Source organism: Hipposideros armiger, unplaced genomic scaffold (genome assembly GCF_001890085.2).
Source record: "Hipposideros armiger isolate ML-2016 unplaced genomic scaffold, ASM189008v1 scaffold_591, whole genome shotgun sequence".
Lineage (NCBI taxonomy): Eukaryota > Metazoa > Chordata > Mammalia > Chiroptera > Hipposideridae > Hipposideros > Hipposideros armiger.
In genome coordinates this window covers 173971-192413 of record NW_017731941.1, presented here as the reverse complement: position 1 = coordinate 192413, position 18443 = coordinate 173971, and the positions used below count along the sequence as shown (strand labels likewise).

At 53.3% G+C, this 18443-nt stretch overlaps 3 protein-coding genes across 6 annotated transcripts; all 3 read right to left on the bottom strand.

Annotated features, from left to right (window-relative positions):
- Positions 1 to 1933: 1933 nt before the first annotated feature.
- On the bottom strand, positions 1934 to 3603 carry RPP25L (ribonuclease P/MRP subunit p25 like). Of its 4 annotated transcripts, none has more exons than XM_019624498.1 (2): positions 3510 to 3603; positions 1934 to 2738 (listed from the first exon to the last, which is right to left on the bottom strand). In XM_019624498.1, the coding sequence occupies exon 2, from the start codon at positions 2708 to 2710 to the stop codon at positions 2219 to 2221; it is 492 nt and encodes a 163-aa protein (XP_019480043.1). In that variant the 5' UTR covers positions 2711 to 2738; positions 3510 to 3603; the 3' UTR covers positions 1934 to 2218. The 4 variants fall into 4 exon arrangements, with proteins under 4 accessions (XP_019480043.1, XP_019480045.1, XP_019480046.1 ...); XM_019624500.1 differs by having other exon boundaries at positions 3470 to 3543; XM_019624501.1 differs by having other exon boundaries at positions 3492 to 3527.
- A 1255-nt stretch (positions 3604 to 4858) lies between these two features.
- On the bottom strand, positions 4859 to 10977 carry DCTN3 (dynactin subunit 3). Its single transcript, XM_019624497.1, has 7 exons — positions 10798 to 10977; positions 9483 to 9567; positions 8706 to 8792; positions 7039 to 7122; positions 6023 to 6081; positions 5362 to 5421; positions 4859 to 5171 (listed from the first exon to the last, which is right to left on the bottom strand). The coding sequence occupies exons 1-7, from the start codon at positions 10891 to 10893 to the stop codon at positions 5082 to 5084; spliced, it is 561 nt and encodes a 186-aa protein (XP_019480042.1). The 5' UTR covers positions 10894 to 10977; the 3' UTR covers positions 4859 to 5081.
- A 403-nt stretch (positions 10978 to 11380) lies between these two features.
- Positions 11381 to 18180, bottom strand: ARID3C (AT-rich interaction domain 3C). Its single transcript, XM_019624461.1, has 7 exons — positions 17869 to 18180; positions 15981 to 16053; positions 14012 to 14195; positions 13581 to 13870; positions 12821 to 13003; positions 12500 to 12589; positions 11381 to 12044 (listed from the first exon to the last, which is right to left on the bottom strand). The coding sequence occupies exons 1-7, from the start codon at positions 18178 to 18180 to the stop codon at positions 11944 to 11946; spliced, it is 1233 nt and encodes a 410-aa protein (XP_019480006.1). The 3' UTR covers positions 11381 to 11943.
- Positions 18181 to 18443: the final 263 nt, after the last annotated feature.

Sequence of the window (18443 nt, the reverse complement as noted above, 5' to 3'; positions counted from 1 at the left end):
GCCTTGACAGGCTGCCCAATTGGGAGCTTCTCCTAGGACTCCCAGAGCTTGTGATGACACCTTATACTGAATCATTCCTTCAGCACAGGTCACCATGCTTATTCCACATGATGAATCAATCCTGGCCACAGGAGGCTAGATCAGAATGGGCTGCTGAGCCAAAGATCAATTGTCTGCAAGTGGCCTGTCCCCAAAGCTCTGGCGACTAATGGCACTTGGATAGTTGTTGGTGGTAGAAGACACACCAGTGGAGATGCTCAGAGATAAAACAATATGCAGAGGCTGGGAGGGAGCAAAGACTCTGATTTAGCCACAAAGAGAATGGGAGAAGTTAGGCAGTTGCTGGTAGCAACAGGCCTGAGTCACCACCACAGCATCTAGGGGTGTGTTGGGTGCTCCATGAGCCTCTGCATTTAAGAGGCCTGGCTGTGCAGATGCTGAGAGGGCTTCCTGTCTCTCCTAATACCCCCCTGAATCTCCATCACCTGCCCCTCCCTCAGGGTCTTCCACATCACTGGCCATCCTACTTTGGAAAGCAAAGGATGATGTAGTGTTCAAATATTTGATCACAGCCTGCTGGCCCTGTAGTCCACTCATCCCTGATAGAAGCTCTTATTGAGGCCTCCAGTCCCCCAACTCCATCTTCCCCAACATCTCAACCCCTCCTTCCCAGACTCAGCCAATCACAACATTCAAATTGCTGAGCACCCTGCTACATGAGCTCATCAGAGCCCCAACTTTGCGCTTTCCTGGTGACTAGATACCCAATCTACTGGACACATTGGAGAAGACCTCAAAATCCTGTGGGAAGGCTTATCGGGGGGATTACTTTGTTATGTAAATGTCTAATCACTATGTTGTACACCTAAACTAATATGAATGTCAGCTGTAATTGAAAAATAAAATAAATTTAAAAATTAGGAAAATCCAGTGGGAGACCCAATTGACTCAACTCTTCACTGAGTCTACCCATCACCCATGATCCTGCTCTGGTCCCTACAGGGCCCTTGCTACCACTGCAATCCTCATCTCTCTCCTCATGCCCCTGACCTGACCATTGTGAATCTAAGAGTCTAAGGCCAAGGTTGGACAGAAAAGGATCAGCAAGGGGTAAAAAGGCAAGGAGAAGACCTGAAAGAAAGACATGGGATTGAGGTATGTTTTCAAGATAAGAAAAAGCATGTTTGTAAGTTGAGTCACTAGTAATTAGGCAATTAACATTTATATAACACTATATGCCCAGGTGGTATCTAAGAGTTATATGTGTATATTTCTACATCCAATCCTCATTAACAACCCTATGAGGTAAGCACTATATCATTTATGGAAGAAAACACTAAGGCACACAACAATAATTTGCCCAAGGTCACAAAGCAGTAACTTGCCAACAAGCTAGAAGCAGAGCCAGGATTCAAATCCAGGCAGTCTGGTGCCTGAAACTATTACCTTAATCACTAATAATATAACGCAGACAGAGAAAAATGTCTGACCTGGTAGACTCCCTCCAGCCCAAAGCACATGGCAGCCAGCCAGCCACCCAGAGGTCTAGATATAGTGAGGTTACTGCTTGAAGTTTCTTTTTGAAAAAAATTATATATATATTTATTTATTTATTTTTATTGGAGAACAGTGTGTTTTTCCAGGACTCATCAGCTCCAAGTCAAGTAGTTGTCTTCAATCTAGTTATGGATGGCACGCACGGCTCCTTGGCACATGTGGGAATTGAACCGGCAACCTTGGTGTTATGAGCCCGCGCTCTAACCACCTGAGCTAACCAACCGCCCCTTGAAGTTTCTTAGTGACTCTAGATCCTCCCAGCACTAGCCTGAGCCTACCTTTCCTGTCTCCAGCCTGTGAGCTCCTGGGGGACCGGAGCAGAGACTCCCACTCCCTTAATCCCACCTCCACACAAGTAAGCCGAGAAGAGCGAGGCTCATCAGACAAATAGGCAGAACCTTTATTTCCTAACCCACTCCCTGGATCTCTCTCTGTCAGAAGGCAGGTCAGAGGCACTGTAGATGGAAGGCCGAGTAAGCCCTTCTTAAGCAATCCGGAACCCGGCAGAGACCCCACATAGCAGCCCCTTCCACATGCCAGAGGGAAGGGAAAGCAGAACAGGGAGACCCACTTTTGTGGATTCAAGTCTTGTTGAAGATGTTGAGCAGTTATAGAGGCTTCTCAGAAATTCGGGCCTAGAGAACAGCTTGCTCAGCAGGTCTCAGGACCGGGTGTCTCGAGCCCTTCTTCGGGGTCGAGGGCCACAGCTGGAGCTAGGTGTGGGGCCCAAGCCAGGGGGTGCCCCTGGGGGCTGGTAGCCACACTCATTTGGGTCCAGGGGGTCCCGGCTGAGCAGTACCCACACCGCAGGCACATGTCGGCGCACTGTGAGAGGATCCAGGCCTTTGTCAGGTGAGGTTGGTACCCAGCTGTCCTCAGTCTGCAGGAAGCGCAGCTTGGTAAGCTGGTGTAGGCCTGGTACCCGCCGCTTGACAATCTCAGCACAGCTAACAGCCTTCCCTGCAGCCCGGCCAGAACCTGAGAACACCACATGCCTTGCGCTGCCGCCCTCCAACCGTCCCAGCGCCAGCCCCAACAAGTTGCGGATTTTGCTGCCATCTCGGACCCGCATCTCCAGGGTATCAGGAGGTAGCTGGGGCATCGGGGAAGGTGCTGGGAGTTCCACAGAGCCAGCTTTCCGGTAGTGCTCCATTCTGCTTGCTGTTGTGTCTCGCTGCCCCCTGCAGGGAAGTGTTAGATGAATGCTAGGCCATGTGCCCTAGGCCATCCCCCGCCCCGGCTGCCCAGGACATGGCCTGGCTCCTCATCCCAGACTTCCCAGGAACAAGACAATATCCCCATACTCTCAGCTTCTCAGGATGGGGGCCACGCCTGCTCCATCCTAGGAAGGGAATGTACCCCATAGACTCCCATTCCCCTGGACAGGGCCATAACCCTCCCTCCACCCTGGAGTCCCCCAGACAGAACTGAATTCCCCAAACACGAGGCTATTTGGGATTGGGCCAAACCCCCTCAGAGTGCCCTAGGATGGGGACCAAGCCTCCCTCACCTTGGGCTCTTTGGGACCTCACCCCAGACTCCCTGAAAACAAGGCTGAGAACCCCTCACCTCGTGCTTCCCGAGGGCAGGGACAAGCCCCTACACCCCACTGAGGTGGAGATGAGCGCCTCCAACCAAACAAATGCTCTCAAAGACAGAACTGACGCGCTCCACCGCTCCGGAATACCTAGGCCAGGGTCGAGCACCCCTCACCCAGAGATTCCCAGGGTCAGCCCCCCGACCCAGGTCACTGAGAAACTCGGGAGAGGCTAGACGCGGACAGTTGCTTTATGCGTTGGGCCCGCGGACCTCAGCGGACTCCACCGCTACAGGCCGCCCCCAGGGTCCGGTCGGCCGCAGCGGCCCAGGAGCCGACCTCTTCTGTCCCCTCGCCCACCAGGCGCCCATCCACCTGACAAGGTTCCTGCTCTCACCGCGGCGGCTCGACCCACCTCAAGTTCCACCCAAAGCCAAGATGGCGCGCGCGCCGGGAGCGCGCCGAGGCCGCGGTGCCGCGCACGCCGGGTTGGGGCGGGGCCCGCCGGGCCTCCGAGGGGAAACTGTGAAACTAGGAAGTCTAGGGGTGAGCTCTGCCGCGACTGGGACCCGGGACACGCGCGCAGCCTCCGATGTACCGCCCTGGGGAAGGGACACTCCTATTGGGGCGGATAAAGCCCTGCGGAGTAGAGGAGCAGCCATCAGAGGAGTCCCGCGTCCGAAGACTGGGGAGGACGTGATCCTTAGAAGATGGCTGGGCTGGCGTTACTAGTTGAGCACACCGAAGCGGCGGGTTTCACTTTGCACAGGAGCAAGAGGTTCTGTTTGGAGTGGCTGCTGCTGCGCGGGCGAGAGCCTTGGTCACCGAGTTCTGAGCTTCGACTTCATTCTGTGTGCACAGCTCACTGGCTGCAGCGCAGGAGAGGGTGGGATAGAGAAATCGGGCCGCAACCGCTGGTGACTCCAGGCCGCTGTGAATCCCACTAAATACAGAGCTGCCTCTGCCCTGCTACAAGAGGAGGTTAGCACAGGGCCCTGGCCCCGGAAGCGTGTCCACGGAGACGCGTCGGACATGCTGAATTTGAGATGCCAGCGAAACCGCGCAGTTGGAGTAACGAGTAGGCCTTTGGAAAGGGGCCAGGAGTCACAGCACTCCCTGTCACGAGGGGGCAGCAAACACTTGGTGGAGTGAGGTGCCAATCTCAGTTTCTGCTTTTTATCATGGTCCCGCCCTCTCCTAACCTACCGGCTTTTCCCCCGCCCTCCTCTCCCCGCCTCCGCCCAAACCCCTGCATCAGAGCTTCTGCAAGGATCCCCGTCTAGGCTAATAGCACCAAGACGACTACCAAGAGAGACTTAAAGGCTCCTCTCTGCATTTGCACACGCTGCTCCTTCAGCTCTCAAAGACCCTGCACATCACCCTCCAGGGCGGCCTCCTCCATCCCTTTTTCTGTGTGTCAGAGGACCCTGTGCCCACCTGGTGGGACTGACCTTCCTGACTGTCTTGCAGCTAGCCTGTGCAGGGCAGGGATCAGGTAAACCCTACCCGTGTCCTCCCCACGTGGCATGGAATCCGACATTTATAGGGGTACTTGGTAAATGTGGGATAAATGGATACATAAACGAATGTTCCACTCATCAGTCAAATGAGAGCATTGTTTCTGAGAGACCTACACCTCCCAGAAAGCCAGACCAGGATTAAGTATAGCTCCTGGTTCAACCATAGGAAGGTTGACAACTCTGCCCTCCACAACCCCCATCCCCACCACTATCCCCATCCTAGACCAAGAAGCTGGCACACTCCTCCAGTGATCGCTACAGTTTATTGTTACTGGAATAAGATACTGATGAGGGGAGAGGGCGCAATGAGGAAATTTCAGGTAGCCAGACCTCTGACCTCAGGGCCCCATCTGAGTGCAGACAGACAGGCTGTGAATCCAATAAATACAGAGCTGTCTCTACCCTGTTACAAGGGCAGGTTGGCACAGGGGCCTGGAGCATGGCTGCTCTGGGATACGGAGTAGCCATCACTCCTCTGCTGGCTTCACTTGCTTGGCGGCTTCTAGCTGGCAAAGTAGCTCATCCCACTGCACAAACTGCTTGGAGAGAAGCATTGTCTAGTCGCAGGTCAAGGTGAGAACAGGAGTGTGAGGTAGTACAGAGATTTTGCATCTGCCAAAAGGGTGGGTGAGCACGGGAATAGACAGGTTGAGTGGGACAGGATGAGAGAGACAGAGCTAGAGATGGAACAAAAGGACAGGGCTGTGGGCAGCACTCCTCAGGGGTCTGGCTAAGCAGAAAGGATACAGTCTTGTTGTATTCCTCCAGGAGCGCCTTGGACTCCTCAGTGATCTCCACACACTGGTCCTGTGGGGCCAAGGTGTGGCAGAGAAAGGAGTAGATAAAGACCCCACTTCCCACTAACCTTTCTGCTTCATCAGGGACCCCACTCCCCAGAGATCCTAGAAAAGGTGGTGTTTAACCCCAGAGCCAAAAGGAGCAAATTTCTAAAGGGGCACTTTGAGGCTCTAAAATGAGTACCCTAATAGAAGTCATAAGGCTGATGGAAGGGGGAGTGGACCACACATTTAAGGAAACATTTCTGCTAGTATATGTCTCCTTCTCCCTTGTCCCCTATTTCTGACCCCTTTTTGAACTTTACACTGGAGCCTGGGAATAGTGAAAAAACAGCTCCTCCACCCATAGTGAAGGACACCCCATCCCCAGGAATTCTTGGGTACCTCCCAATATCAACCTTCAGGTGTCTCAGAATAGCCCTACTGTGGGAGGCAGGAGACCTGGCAAGTCCCTTCCCCTCTCTCTAGCAGATGGAAAATAGAGGATAAAGCCCTAAGTTTCCTGGGAGCTGACACCAGGGGAGCCTGAGGCTGTTTTCCCAGGCAGCAGGGGTGCGGACTAGGAACCTCACCACCTCTACTTTCCCTTCAAGTCCTCTCCCCTCCCATACCTGCTGCTGGATGTGGATCTGGGCCAAGCGCTGCAAGCGGGCTGCATGCTCAGGAACGGCTGTAAAACACAACGCACACTGCCCGATGATGCTTGTGCCTTCCCCCGGGACTGCTCAATAGTCTATTAGGTCTTCGGCAGGATTAGAGTATTGAGTGGAGAAGCTAAACAAACGCCAGGCTTCATCGACCGCTACAGCTGGAAGTGATGGTGGGGCTCCCTGCCCACCCCAGTCTTACTCTATGACCCAAAAAGGAGGGGAAGACACAGGCCTCTAGGAGAAGACAAAACCTTGGGGTCCCCAGAGTTGCCTCATACACCCACCCCAGTGCTGTAAGCAGAGCCAGGTAAAGAGAGCTTTGCCTACCATGGGATCTATCCCTTTGCTGTCAGCCTATGGGACAAAGTCTGCCTACGAAACAGAGAGCCTGCAGGTGGGCTGAGGATGAATGCCAGGTCTCTAAGCTAGCCACCTGGAATCCAACACCCAAACCCACCATGCTGGGCCCACAGCTTAAGGCTGTCAGATGCTCAGCAGGTAGCCGATCAGCAGTAGGGAGGGGGAGCTGGGAAAAATACCTCCAGAGACAGACAAGATGGATATCTGGATTCAATTAAAGTCACTGTCTGCTTGTCAAAACCCAGGCCCAGCGACTGCTTTCAGCAGTGCGGCAGGAAGAATTCATACACATTCACATACCTGGCAAGGACTCTTACAAGTAAAATCTGGGATCTGCAGCACCCTGAAGGACAGATACTGAGGGATGGGGTAAAAGGCAGAAGGAATTCCCAGATTTGGGGGCTGCAGGGCTTATACTAGTGTACATAGGCCCAAATTGCCTGGTTTTCTGAAACTGAGCTCTCTGCCCTGGCAATTTTAATCCCAGTGCAGGAGGCAGATACCCCAAGGGTAAAGGTAAAGACAAGGAGCAGACTTGGCCTGAACCCAGGGAACCTGGGGTACAGGGAAGTCCTGACCATCCACCCACCTCCCCAAGCAAAGTGGTGGAGAAGTACCTTTGATGTGAGCGCTGTCCAGCATTGGCACCAAAGCCTCCACTTGCTCTAGGAGTGCAACCTGGGAGAGGATAAACTGCTCCTCTGAGGCATAAACAGACAAAACAGTCACAGTGAGGTGAGCCTGAGCACTGCTACTCCGATGCCAGGAACTAAGGACCTGGCAGGGAACAATGGCTAGGTCCTGGAGCTCGGGGCAGCTATTCTTTCCACTGCCCCCTTCTGCAGGTGCACATGCCCTCATTCTGCTCCCACCTCTCCTGGATGCCTCTGGTCTGACCCATCTTAACCCCAAGAAGCCTCTAAGTTTCTCCAATTCCCACCTTTCTCCAAATCCCACCTTTCTCCAAGTTTTAATTTTCAGGCCTCTTCTTCTAGTCTCCTATCAACAAATTCTCTGAGCCCCTCCTAGGCCACAGGAGACAAAGTACTTCAGACTTGGGTCCCCACACCCAAGGGCTCCTGGGAAGGTCTGAAAGAGGAGACGTGGCAGACTGCCAGACAGATTCTGCTCAGTGGTTCTGAGAGGCACAGACAATTACAAGCTCCTGGAGATCTGGGACAGTAACAAAACAGTCCAGTGAGGAAAGTATGGCCCTGCACAGTGGATTTCAATGGTTGCAAAGAGTGGGAAGGACATTCAAGAAGCGAGGATTGTTATGTCAAACATTGGAGGCAAGAATGCTTGTCAATTAATAGAGCAAAAAACATTCAATTTGCTGAACTGGAGCAAGCAAAGCACAGGATGGGAGAGCTGGATGGGAGGGCAGATCCAGCAGACTATAGAAGGTTTGGAATGGCAGGCTAAGGATTTAGGACTTTATCCTAGCAAGGAGAGAAAGATACTGAGGTTCCAAAGTAGACAAAGTGGCATGTTGGAAATGTGTTTTGGGAAGATGATACTGGACCACATGCAAGAAGGGAAAGACTAGGGTCAAGAAGAGGACTTAGGAGACTGAAACTGTTCATGTACAAGGGGACAAACACAGAGGCAGTAGTCACAGGGACTGATGAAAAGGCTGGACTCAAGAGTCAGTGCAGGAGATCTCCCGAACTTGATGCCTGAGCCACAGCAATGGCTCAGGGATGTTCTGGTTCACCATTGTATACCTCCCACCTAGGATAGTCTGGATCACAGATGATCATTAAACATCTTTTGAATGAATGAACAAACACAGGTGCTTGGCAAACCCTACCTCATGGAGTAATTGACTAAATGATTAGCGGACATTGTTAAGACAATAGTTCCTTCCTAAAATTCTGAAATCTCAGAACTTTGTCACATGAAAGATGTTGAAACTCATGCCAATATTCTCCTCTCCCAAATGTAATACTCTCTGCCCTCCACCCTTTCCTAGAAGCTCCTCTGTCTAGTGAGCAGAGGTGAGGAAGGTTCTAAAGGAAAAATCTAGAGGCAGACCATTGAAAGAACCCTGGAGTAGCTCCCACTGTGGCTAGCACCATGGGTGGCTCAGCAATATACCACACCCAATGCCTTCTAGAGAACCACAGGCCAACCTCAGGCTTCAGCCCAGGCCAGGCCAGAATTCCAAAGAGCAGTTTCCAGGGCTGGATTCATGAGACGACAGGCAGGAAGGCCATCTCTGTGCCCAACTTCCGTCACAATCCACATCCCCAGATGCATGTGTACTCATTGTCAGCACTACCTGCTAAGATGAACTGCAGCTTAGAGGCATCAGGTATTGCAATGCGGTCAATGTACTCAGGATCCAGGTATTTGATCAAGTCTTCAACTAGAAAAGGTGGAAAATGAAATAGGGTTGTGGAATGGGAATCTGTTTGACAAAGGATATTGGGGGAATGGTCTATCTTGGGGAGAGCCTTGAGTGAGAAGCTGACACCCACAGTGTCCATCAGCAGGCCTCCACCAGGCCCCCACTTTCTTGTCTCTTCCCTCTGATCACCTGTTGCCTGACCTCAAACTTTAGAGCTAGGAACACAATTGCCTCCACCACCCTGGAGCCCTCAGTATTCCCACTGACCTATGTTCACGAAGGGCGGAAGGCTCCCAGCCTCTTAATGCCATCAAGAGCATTATCTGATCTCTAGTTACTGAGCACATTGCTAGCTCTGACACAATCAAAAAGGCATGGCTGAGCCAAGGCTGGGGCTCTCAGTGCCTAATTAATTTCCTGCCTCTGAACCTTGCCTGTGGAAATCCCATACCCTTTCTCCCTCCTTCACCAAGGGGGCCTTTCAGGCAGAACTCTTATCCCATAACTTAAGACACTGTCATGGGCTTGGACTTTAACCACAAAATAGAAAGCACACCCCAATTCGCCATTTCAGCAGGGAAATGTCTTCACACTCTATCCCCAAAGGGCAACTCAAGACCTACTGGGCCGAACGACCTGGGCCAGGTCCCAGGAAGCATAGGCATGGGAAGGAGGGCAGGCAGTCAGACACCCTATGGAAACACTCACTCTTTTTGTACAGAATCTTCACCCTTTCCCTCTTGCTGGCAATGTTCCCCAAAGCTACCTGCACCTTGACCAGGCCATCAGCCACCTGTAAGGGGAGAGGAAGTTAATTCCAAGATTGACCACCTTTTTCAAGTCATGGAAGAGGTAAAGAAGCCTCATTCCCTCAGACTCCCAAACCTCCATCCCAGAAATCTAGGTTGGTCCCCTTCTCTTGTATTAAAGGAGATGTCACTCCACCTTCTGGGAATCCTCAATGTGAAAGGGGAGATAAACATGTACTCGTTGAGGAGTCTCAACTCTGAATGGGGACACAATGAACTATTTTAGAGTTTATGGGGTACTAGTATATACTATATATTCCCTGGTTCCTACCTCTCTGACTGAGCCTACCTGCGCTTTAAGGGTAGAAGATGGGGAATTCTGATATTAAAGGGCCGAATAGATGGAAAGGCTATGAAAGTGAATGATCTCACCCAGGTTTTAGGTTAGAGGGTGAGGAATGCCAATATTCAAGGGTCAAATACATGGGGAGGCAAACAAGACTGAGCAGCAGCAGCCAGAGAGGTAGGAGGAAAACCAGGAGGATTAGTGTCATAGGTCTCAAAGGGACAGAATGTTTTGAAAAGTCAATTCTCAAATGGGGAATTCTCCACAAGAAGTGTGCAAAACAGACATCATTACCTCTGATGCACTTAATTCCAGGGTATTCCTGACACTCCATCTTCAGTAAAAGGTCTTCCCATAGTAAAAAGGGGATGGGAGGGCAACTGAACTTCACAGTTGTCAAATTCAGGCACTGGTGTGAGGGAGTGCTGGTCAATATCGGAACACCCAGTATCCAATCCCTTCCCCTCCTAACCTTGGTCCTCTCAGACCTCACCTCTCAGTCCCCTCACCCAGCCTTCCTTACGCACCTTTGCTCTGTCTCTTCTGAAGTCCTATGGACCTCTCTCTGACAATTCATTTAGCAATTAATTATACAGGGCTCCATGACAGCCCTTCCATTATGGACTTCAGCTCTTATTGAAACTCTCATTAGTCAGCTTCTCGCAGTCTCCCCAACTTGTCCGCGAGGGCAAGGGCGGGGTCTTAGTCATATTGAGCCCATTTCAAGCGGGCCTAATAATAACCCGTAGTAACCCTGCGTGGTCCAACCGAGAGTCCAATATGCTCCGGGAGGTCTCGGACCTTTGTTATTTCAAAGGCCGGGCCGCGGGCGACTCGACTGGAGCGACAGCATCCACCCCGAGGACCGGGCCAGTAGATCGCGCTTGCTCTGCCCCAAAAAGGGACCACTCAACCCCAGATCGCTCACCTTCCGAGAGCCGCGCGACCCGCCGGGTCCGTAAACCCAGCGCTCCAGCTCCTCCACACGGGCCTGCAGCCGCTGCACATCGGTTACAGCCGCCATAGCTATCACCGCCCCGCCTCAGCTGCGGAGCAGTCAGAGGGCGGGACGTCCGTCCAAATAGAGAAGCCGGGCGGATCAGAGCGCGCCGGGCGCCCCTCCATACAGGAAACGACGTCACGACACCGGCCTGCAGTACCGGAAGTAACTGGCCCGGCAGGCGAAAGGCGTCAAAAGCTGTCTGGTTACCTAGGCAACGACCACCTGTTAAGCCCTACCCTAGCTTCCAGCTTCTGCTTGTCAAAACAACCTTTGCCTTTCTTCTTCTAATTTCAGGGTACCAAAGAGGTTTTACCACCCGATTCCCCGAAGCTGCGCATATAAATACACCCATTATTCCAGGATTGGTCCATTCCCATAGATCAGTAGGAGGTCTCCTAACAAACCATAATCTTTTGGAGTCTTCTAAGGTTCAAGCGATTAAGTGCCTTGCCAAGGGCCACTTGGCATTGTAGTGACAGAACTGTGATTTGAACCCAGGAAGTCTGATTCATGAGACCGAGCTCTATCTACTCTTACGGACCTTTGCTAGTGTGTCTTCCTTTCTGATAACTCTTGGCCCAATGCAGCCTGTGTATACCATACAATTCCTCCCCAAGCCCCAGACCCAAACAAGAAGAAGAAGAGGCACTAGGGAGGGAGGGACTGCAGCTTTATTTTCCAGGTGTGACCTGAGGGACATTTTCTTCACAACACCCCAACCCAACCCTTCACCTGGTTCCTGAAAAGAAGAAGCAGGTCTGACTCAAAGAGGTAGAGTCCTAGAAATGGCATTGACAGGGGCACATGAGGAGATGATGGGGGTTACTGAGGGCAGAACTCTTTGGTAGATGCTGCTGGAGATGTCCTGGAAGGAGGTTCCCTCCCATTACAATGAGGTAGATGTAACATCAAAACAAAACTCTTTGGCTTCAAGTCCACATGGCATAGCAGGGAGTGGTCACCTCCCAGGGCTGGGTCCTAGAGTAGGCACCCTGTAAGAATCAAGGTGTGGGGGGGTCTCCCCCCACCCAGCGAAGGGGCTGGGACTCTTAATTCCAAGAGTAGGAGCTCTCAGGGTGAGGCCCTGGAAGGGGGCCCTGTAGGAGGTGGAGGTGCAGGGTTGGTTGGGCCCTGGGAAGCTGGCACAGGCTGGCGGCGGGCAAAGAGGATGCCTGGTAAAAGGGTGAGGAGTTGGTAGAGGACAAGCACAAGCAGAGGGGAGTAGGGCATGGAAACAGAAGAAAATAAAAGTCAGTGTCCTAATTGCTAGAACACCACACACATACCCCTGTCACAAACCAAAGAGGACAAGCCGTTTGGGTCAGTTAGAGGCTCCTATGCCAATACAGATACCCTCAAACAGGTAAACAATAAATATTTACAGTGATACCTAGCTCATGACAAGGCAGACATCCCATGGTATCCATGCCAGAGAGGTCATGCCTTGGACCCCATGCCTTTTAACCCCCTTTAACCCATGCCAGGGTAGCAATCCCCTGAACCCCATGTCACCCATGCAAGTTTGGATATTCCTGAACCTCATGCTAGTAGAAAAAGTCTAAAATCCCCATGCCAATGTAAATACCCCAGACCTCATGCCAGTATAGACAGCCTGCAGTACCCATACCAGTGTAAACTACCCCGTTGATCTCTAGAGCCATGTTGATACTGCTGATACCACTGCCTGCCAGATTGAGAGGCCCATCCAGCGGCTCTTCTGTCCAGGAGGGGGCAGAGGAGTCACATTTTTGGGAATCAGACTTCACACTTAGAAGTTCCCCCCTCCATCCTTATAAACAGTCCCCATTCCACTTCAACCCACACCTCTAATGACACAGTTGTCTATTATGGGATCTATCTGTCCCACCTCCAATGCCTATCAGGTGATGGGTCTGTTTTCCCACACTACACAGGCCCAAAGCGCTATCAGCAAAAAGCCCCTCCTCACCCCTTAGGGGAACCTTGTCACGAGGCAGGAAACCAGGGGGTGCATCAGGTCGAGATGGGTCCATGGGCCCCATCAGCACAGCCCTCTTCTCTGGAGGCTCCTCTGGTGCCAACTTCTCCCGTGCAGGTCCCAAGGCCAGACCCACAGGCAGTGCCAGTCGAGGGGTTGGAATTCCAGTCTCCTCTGGAAGAACAGGTCATTCAGCTCCCCTGGCCCAACCAACTCAGTCTCTGCATTTGGTTCTCCCCCGCAGGCCTGGGACTAAGAAGGTCACCCAAGCTCAAGCACCAAGTTCAATCTCTACTCCCATGCAGAGTCTCAGCCTAGAAGCTCTGAAGCTGGAGAGCCCCAAAGTACCAATATATATGTCTAGGTTGGTCCAAGATACTTTGGGGGATTTCCTAGCTCTCCATTGTTAAATAATTCAGGTCACAGGAGGCACGAACCACATGCAAATAGGAACCCTAGGTGGACAGGTGTGGAATGGACCTGCTCCGGATAAAGGATCTTTTCCTGAAATGATTCAGCTCCATACTGTAGTAACCCCTACTCCAGAGCTCCCAAGGCTTCACTGACCCCAAACCTCAGGACCCCTAAACTTTACAGAGTGCACCAAATCTCAGTGCCCCATCAGTCCTTACTGGCCCCATACCTCAATGCCTCCCACATTTCAGAGTCCCCACATTTTAATGTTCCTTATAACTCAGCAACCCCCTAAGTCTTAGAGACCCCCCCCTCAGACCTTCCCCCCTCACAACACCTTTCTTAATGGGGTTCGGGCTCAGCTGTGCGCAGGCGTGAGCTGGCAAGCCGGAGGCGGAGCCCTGGGCGGGACGAGGGCCGGGCATGGGCGCGGGCGGGGCGGGGCCATGACCCGCGGCTGGACCTGGAGTGCCCCGAGGGGGCGGCCCCGCCAAGCCGAAAAGCGGGGAGGCGGTGTAAGTTTGACGACGGCCTTCGCGCCGGTTGCTGTCGATGGCAGCCTGGAGCTCCCCAGGGGAGCTGAGCGCCCGCGTCTCGCACTCGTATGGGTACAGGTACTTCATGTACCTAGGGGCGAATGGTGTGCTGGGCCCGCAGGTCAAACCCCACACCCGGACACCCGCCCGTGGGCTCGCCACGACGCGAGGCCCCGCCTCCCGCGCCTTGTCCCCCGCGTCCCCCACCCCACCCCTGCGCTCCTGGCCTCACTGGGTGCGTAGAGTGAAGGCGGCCGATGTGATGGTGGTGGGCAGGCTGAGGCCGCGCGTGACCTCCCGCCACACCTTGCGGTTGATGACTTCCACCAGACCGCCTTTGGCCGTCACCAGGCGAAACAGCGCGTACAGGTCCAGTACCTGCTTCGCCATGATGGGCACACGGTTCACTGGAGTCCCTGGTGGGGGTTGGGCAGAGAGTCCGGACATTAAGACTAAGACCCTGTCTGCGGGCATCCTTGGGGACTGAAGGAGTCGGCTGCCTGGCCCAGGAGCTGCCTGGATGAGACCCGGGTACAGGGTGGGACCTCGAAAAAGGAGGGGAGAAGGGAGAGGTGGGGAGGTGGTATTCCTGGCAGAGCCCACAGAGCCCCCCAGGCCTCCACTGTAGCAGGTCGGCAAACTTGTTCTGTAAAGGGCCAGATGGTAAATGTTTTATGCTTTGTAAGCCAAATGGTCTCTCCAGAGCTACTCCATTCTGCCCTTGCAGCCTGAAAGGAGCTATAGAGGATATTTAAAAGGCGCCGCTGAGTTCCAATAAAACTTTATTTACAGATTCTGAAATTCAAATTTCACACGTCTGGAAATGTTATTCATCTTTTAGGTTTTTTTACACTATTTAAAAATACAGTAGCCATTCTTATCTCGCAGGTGGCTAAATCTGGTCTTAGTTTGCCGGCCCCTGTGGTAGACCGTAGGAAGGCCTTCTGGACAGTGCTGAAGAGCTGGACTCCCCTAAGCAGAGGCCAGCGGTGGCTGCCTGAGGGCCAAGGATGGTGGATGGGAGAAGAAGCCGCCGCTGCCTCGGCTCGCCAACTCCGCAGCCCGCGCCGCCCCCGCCGGCCAGTCCTGACAAAGAGGTCTGTCTGCGCTGAGCGATGGGCCCCAGTTAATTCCTTACCGATCCCGTCCCCTTCCGCTGCCGCCTTTGGACCCGAACAATTAGCTGCGGCCTGATTAATGGGGGGAAATTATCGGCCCAGCGGGACCTCCTCCCCCTGCAGAGGGAGCAGAGGAGGCAGGGACCCGAGAGAGGCAGAGCTCAGGGCCTGAGGGGAGGGAGTGCTGGGGTGTACTCAGATCAAGCTACCCCAAACCCCAGTGTGGGGGAGACCTCGAGGAAGGGGCAGGGAGGGTACACTGGGACTAAGTGTACCTGGGGAGCAAAAGGATCTGGGGCCCGACTGAGGGTCTCTGGTTAGGAATGGACCAGAAAGGGGTGCTGGGCCTGGCTGGGGTGGGGGCCCGAGGGACTTTGGCCAGCAGCTGCACTAAGGGGGGGGGGGACAGTGCAGCCAGTTAATTAGCAGCTTATCAGGCCAAGCTCAGAGTGAGTTAATTAGCTTTGTAGAGAGAGATAATGAGTCAGTCTTCCGACCCATGAATCTGGGGAGAAGCCTAAGTGATGGACTGCCGGCCCACCCTGATCCCCTCCTGGACCCTTCTTGCATTCTCTTTTAGCTCTGAGATTCCTGGAAAGGAATTCCTCCTCCTCCACAGTCCCAACTCACATAGTCCCCAGGCTACCCCTTGGAAAGTCCTTCCTTCAGTCTAATCCCATCCTTTCTACTGTGGAGTACATTGGGTGTCCCCTGCCTGAAGCAATGGAAAACTGAGGAGAGACAAGGCTGGAGGAAGGGTCAGCAAAAGAGGACCAAGGCATTCCCAGCCGCCTAGTCCTGGGAACCACCCCCCACCCCAGGCCAGCTCCCAACCAGTTCTCCTTCCCACCTTCCCAATTGATCCCACACTCATTAACCTGCCAGTGGGCTGACCACTAATTAATCGCTAGGTGGAGGAGGAGGGCAGGGTCAGAGGTTAAAGATGCTATTGAGGGCCCAAAGGATAGGTGCTGCCAAGCTCAGGCCTCTGCAGAGAGGACCCAACCTGGCAACTTAGCCCTGAGGTCTCCCATCCTCAGACCTGGTTAAGTGGGGGTCCTTCCCTTTCATCACCCCACTCACCCCTCTTCTGCATGAAGCTAAACAGGTCATCCAGAAATTCCTTCCTCTTGGGGTCTGCATCGAGCTCGTACAGCTGAGGAAGGACTGAAGTCATTTTCCAACTCTGCTGACCGCCCCCCCCGCCCCTTGGGACCCCAACTCAGGTTTGTGCCCTGAATAAGGGTCCCCAGCTGAAGGGGTAAGTAGGATCTGAAATGTGGCCTCCCAGGCATTAGGCTCTCAACCCCTGGGGACAGGTAGGGGCACTTTTTTCTAATACATACACAGACCCTCTACTAGTGGTGCCCTGGGCAGTTTAAACCACCCATCTGGGGAGTAGGAAAAGAGAGGGAGCTGGGAGGCTCAGCCTGCCCTCCAGGGCATGCACAGAGCTCCAGGGAGAAAGTCAGGCTGAGACTGTAGTCCACACTGAGGAAACTGACATGTTTCTGAAGCACTCATTCACTCTCGTTCATTCCTGCAAGGGCTTCTTGCTATTCATCTCTCTATGTGCCAGGGCTGGGGATGAGGGGCAAGATGCCTCTAACCCATCCCTCAGGCAGGATGCATGCTCAGAAGCTCCTGGATTGAAACCTGGTGCCCTCAGTCCACCTTCTGGTTTGATCTCCTTCCAAGGACAGAGACCTGCCCATGACAGGAGCTGTCACAGAGGCAATAGCCCTGCACCACCCAGACCTATGGGGTCAGGACTTGAAGGGCCCATGGGATCATCCCACATATTCCCAGTCACCTGGAGTCCCAGCTCCAGTATCATCTCCCAGATACCACCCATGAGGAACAATCCCTAGAGTAACAGTCATTAACCCAGTCCCTGAGTAACACCCATAAGTAACACTCCATTCCCCAATAAGAACTCTCAGTAAAAAACACCCATGAGTAAAAAACCTCGGAGAGTCACCTTTAGAGCTATGCTCCCACAAGAACTGAGCCCTAAATCTTAGATTAATGCCCACAAGTAACATACACTCTCCAAGTAATAACCCCCAGAATTACACCCAGGAGAAACAATCGCTAGAGCTACATCTCCAGAGTAACAGAGCCCTGAGTAACATGCCTTTTTACACTAATGCTACAGAATACTAGCCACAGATGAACACTTCTGGAAAATACCCAAGACCAACACTCTCCGGGTAACACCACCAGAGTAGCCCACCTAGAGTCACAGCCCTGTGGTATACCTTCATAGTGATAGCCTGGAGTAGTGCCTTAGAATAACACCCAGATGGGTTCTGCAGGGAGGAAGAACCCCAAATAAGGCCCCATTTCCAGCAGCACAGGGGCCCATTAGTCACACTGCCCGTAGTGACCGTCACAGGCTGAGAACTGTCACCCATAGAACTCAGGCCAGGGAGAGGATTTGGATTGGGGGGGATGTAACAGGGAACATATGAGGGGGGTATCAGCTTGCCAAAGAAGTGGCAACCTCCATTCTGCTTCCAAGGACAGAAGCAGGCAACCCAGGCCACCCCCACTGTCGCTGGAATATGACCTGGTGACTTGATGTGTAAGAAGTTAGGGTAGGATGGTGCTGGCACTGGAATCCCCAGTCCCCAGATCTCCCTCCCTCAAAAGAAATCTTGAAGGCTCCTATACCCCTGCTGCTTTTCCTTCCAGCCTCTCCAAGACACTCTAATCTGTCAGCCTCTATGTTTCTGGGTGTCTTCTACAGCTCTTAGTGGGTGCCTACTTCTTTCTGTGTCTCCAGATGCCTGTCTCTCCCTTCCTGTCATTATCTATCCTTCAGTCTTTCCACTGTCACTGTCCAGGTCTGTGTCTCTATCTTCCCATCCTGCAGAGGGCAGTGGGGATGGATGGGCTACTAATTACCTGGCTCTGCTTTTGCCCAAAGAGGAAGAAGAGGAGAGGGCCTGACATTGAGGGTTCCTACCTGCTTGAACTGTTCCTCGTAAGTCCACTCATGGGGATGAGGTCCAGGGGGCTGGCTGGAAGGAGAGCTGGGGCTCCGGGTCCCTGGACAGCTCTCCTTGGCTACCCCCTCCTCTGCCCCAGCTTCCTCCTCCTCCTCATCTTCTTCAGCATCCTCTTCTTCCTCAGCCACAACCTCCCCCAAAGCCCCCTCAGGGGCCTGCAGAATCCGGGGGCCAGGCAAGAGAGGCCTTGGTGGTGGTGGGCGGGGAGGGACCAATGGCCCCACCCCTTGGGCCAGTCGGGCTGCCTGCTGCCTCTGCAGGGCCTCCATTACAGCTTCCAGGCGCAGTCCCCCCGCTGGTGGGAGTGCTGGCACCAGGCGGGGCCCCGAGGAAAGGGCCGCCTGTCGGGGAGGGAATTATGGGTGCTGGGCCCTGCTACCCCCACAACCCTCAACACAAGGGGAGGTGGTCATGGATTCAGGGAATTGCAGGGTGGCCATAAGGAAAAAGGTAGAAAGATCGGTTTCCCAGAGATTGACAGGAAGGTAGAAAAAGCAAGAGAGACAGAGCCAAAGAGACAGAAATGGGTATT

Coding starts and splice junctions, on each gene's coding strand:
- RPP25L (XM_019624498.1), bottom strand. CDS start 2,710: ATGGAGCACTACCGGAAAGCTGGCTCTGTGGAACTCCCAGCACCTTCC.
- DCTN3 (XM_019624497.1), bottom strand. CDS start 10,893: ATGGCGGCTGTAACCGATGTGCAGCGGCTGCAGGCCCGTGTGGAGGAG. Junction 8,793..9,482: donor GAAGATTCTGTACAAAAAGA/GTGAGTGTTTCC, acceptor CACCTTTTCTAG/TTGAAGACTTGATCAAATAC. Junction 5,172..5,361: donor TGGAGGAATACAACAAGACT/GTATCCTTTCTG, acceptor ACCTGCGACTAG/ACAATGCTTCTCTCCAAGCA.
- ARID3C (XM_019624461.1), bottom strand. CDS start 18,180: ATGGAGGCCCTGCAGAGGCAGCAGGCAGCCCGACTGGCCCAAGGGGTG. Junction 16,054..17,868: donor ACGAGGAACAGTTCAAGCAG/GTAGGAACCCTC, acceptor GTCCTTCCTCAG/CTGTACGAGCTCGATGCAGA. Junction 13,004..13,580: donor CCCGAACCCCATTAAGAAAG/GTGTTGTGAGGG, acceptor CTGTTCTTCCAG/AGGAGACTGGAATTCCAACC.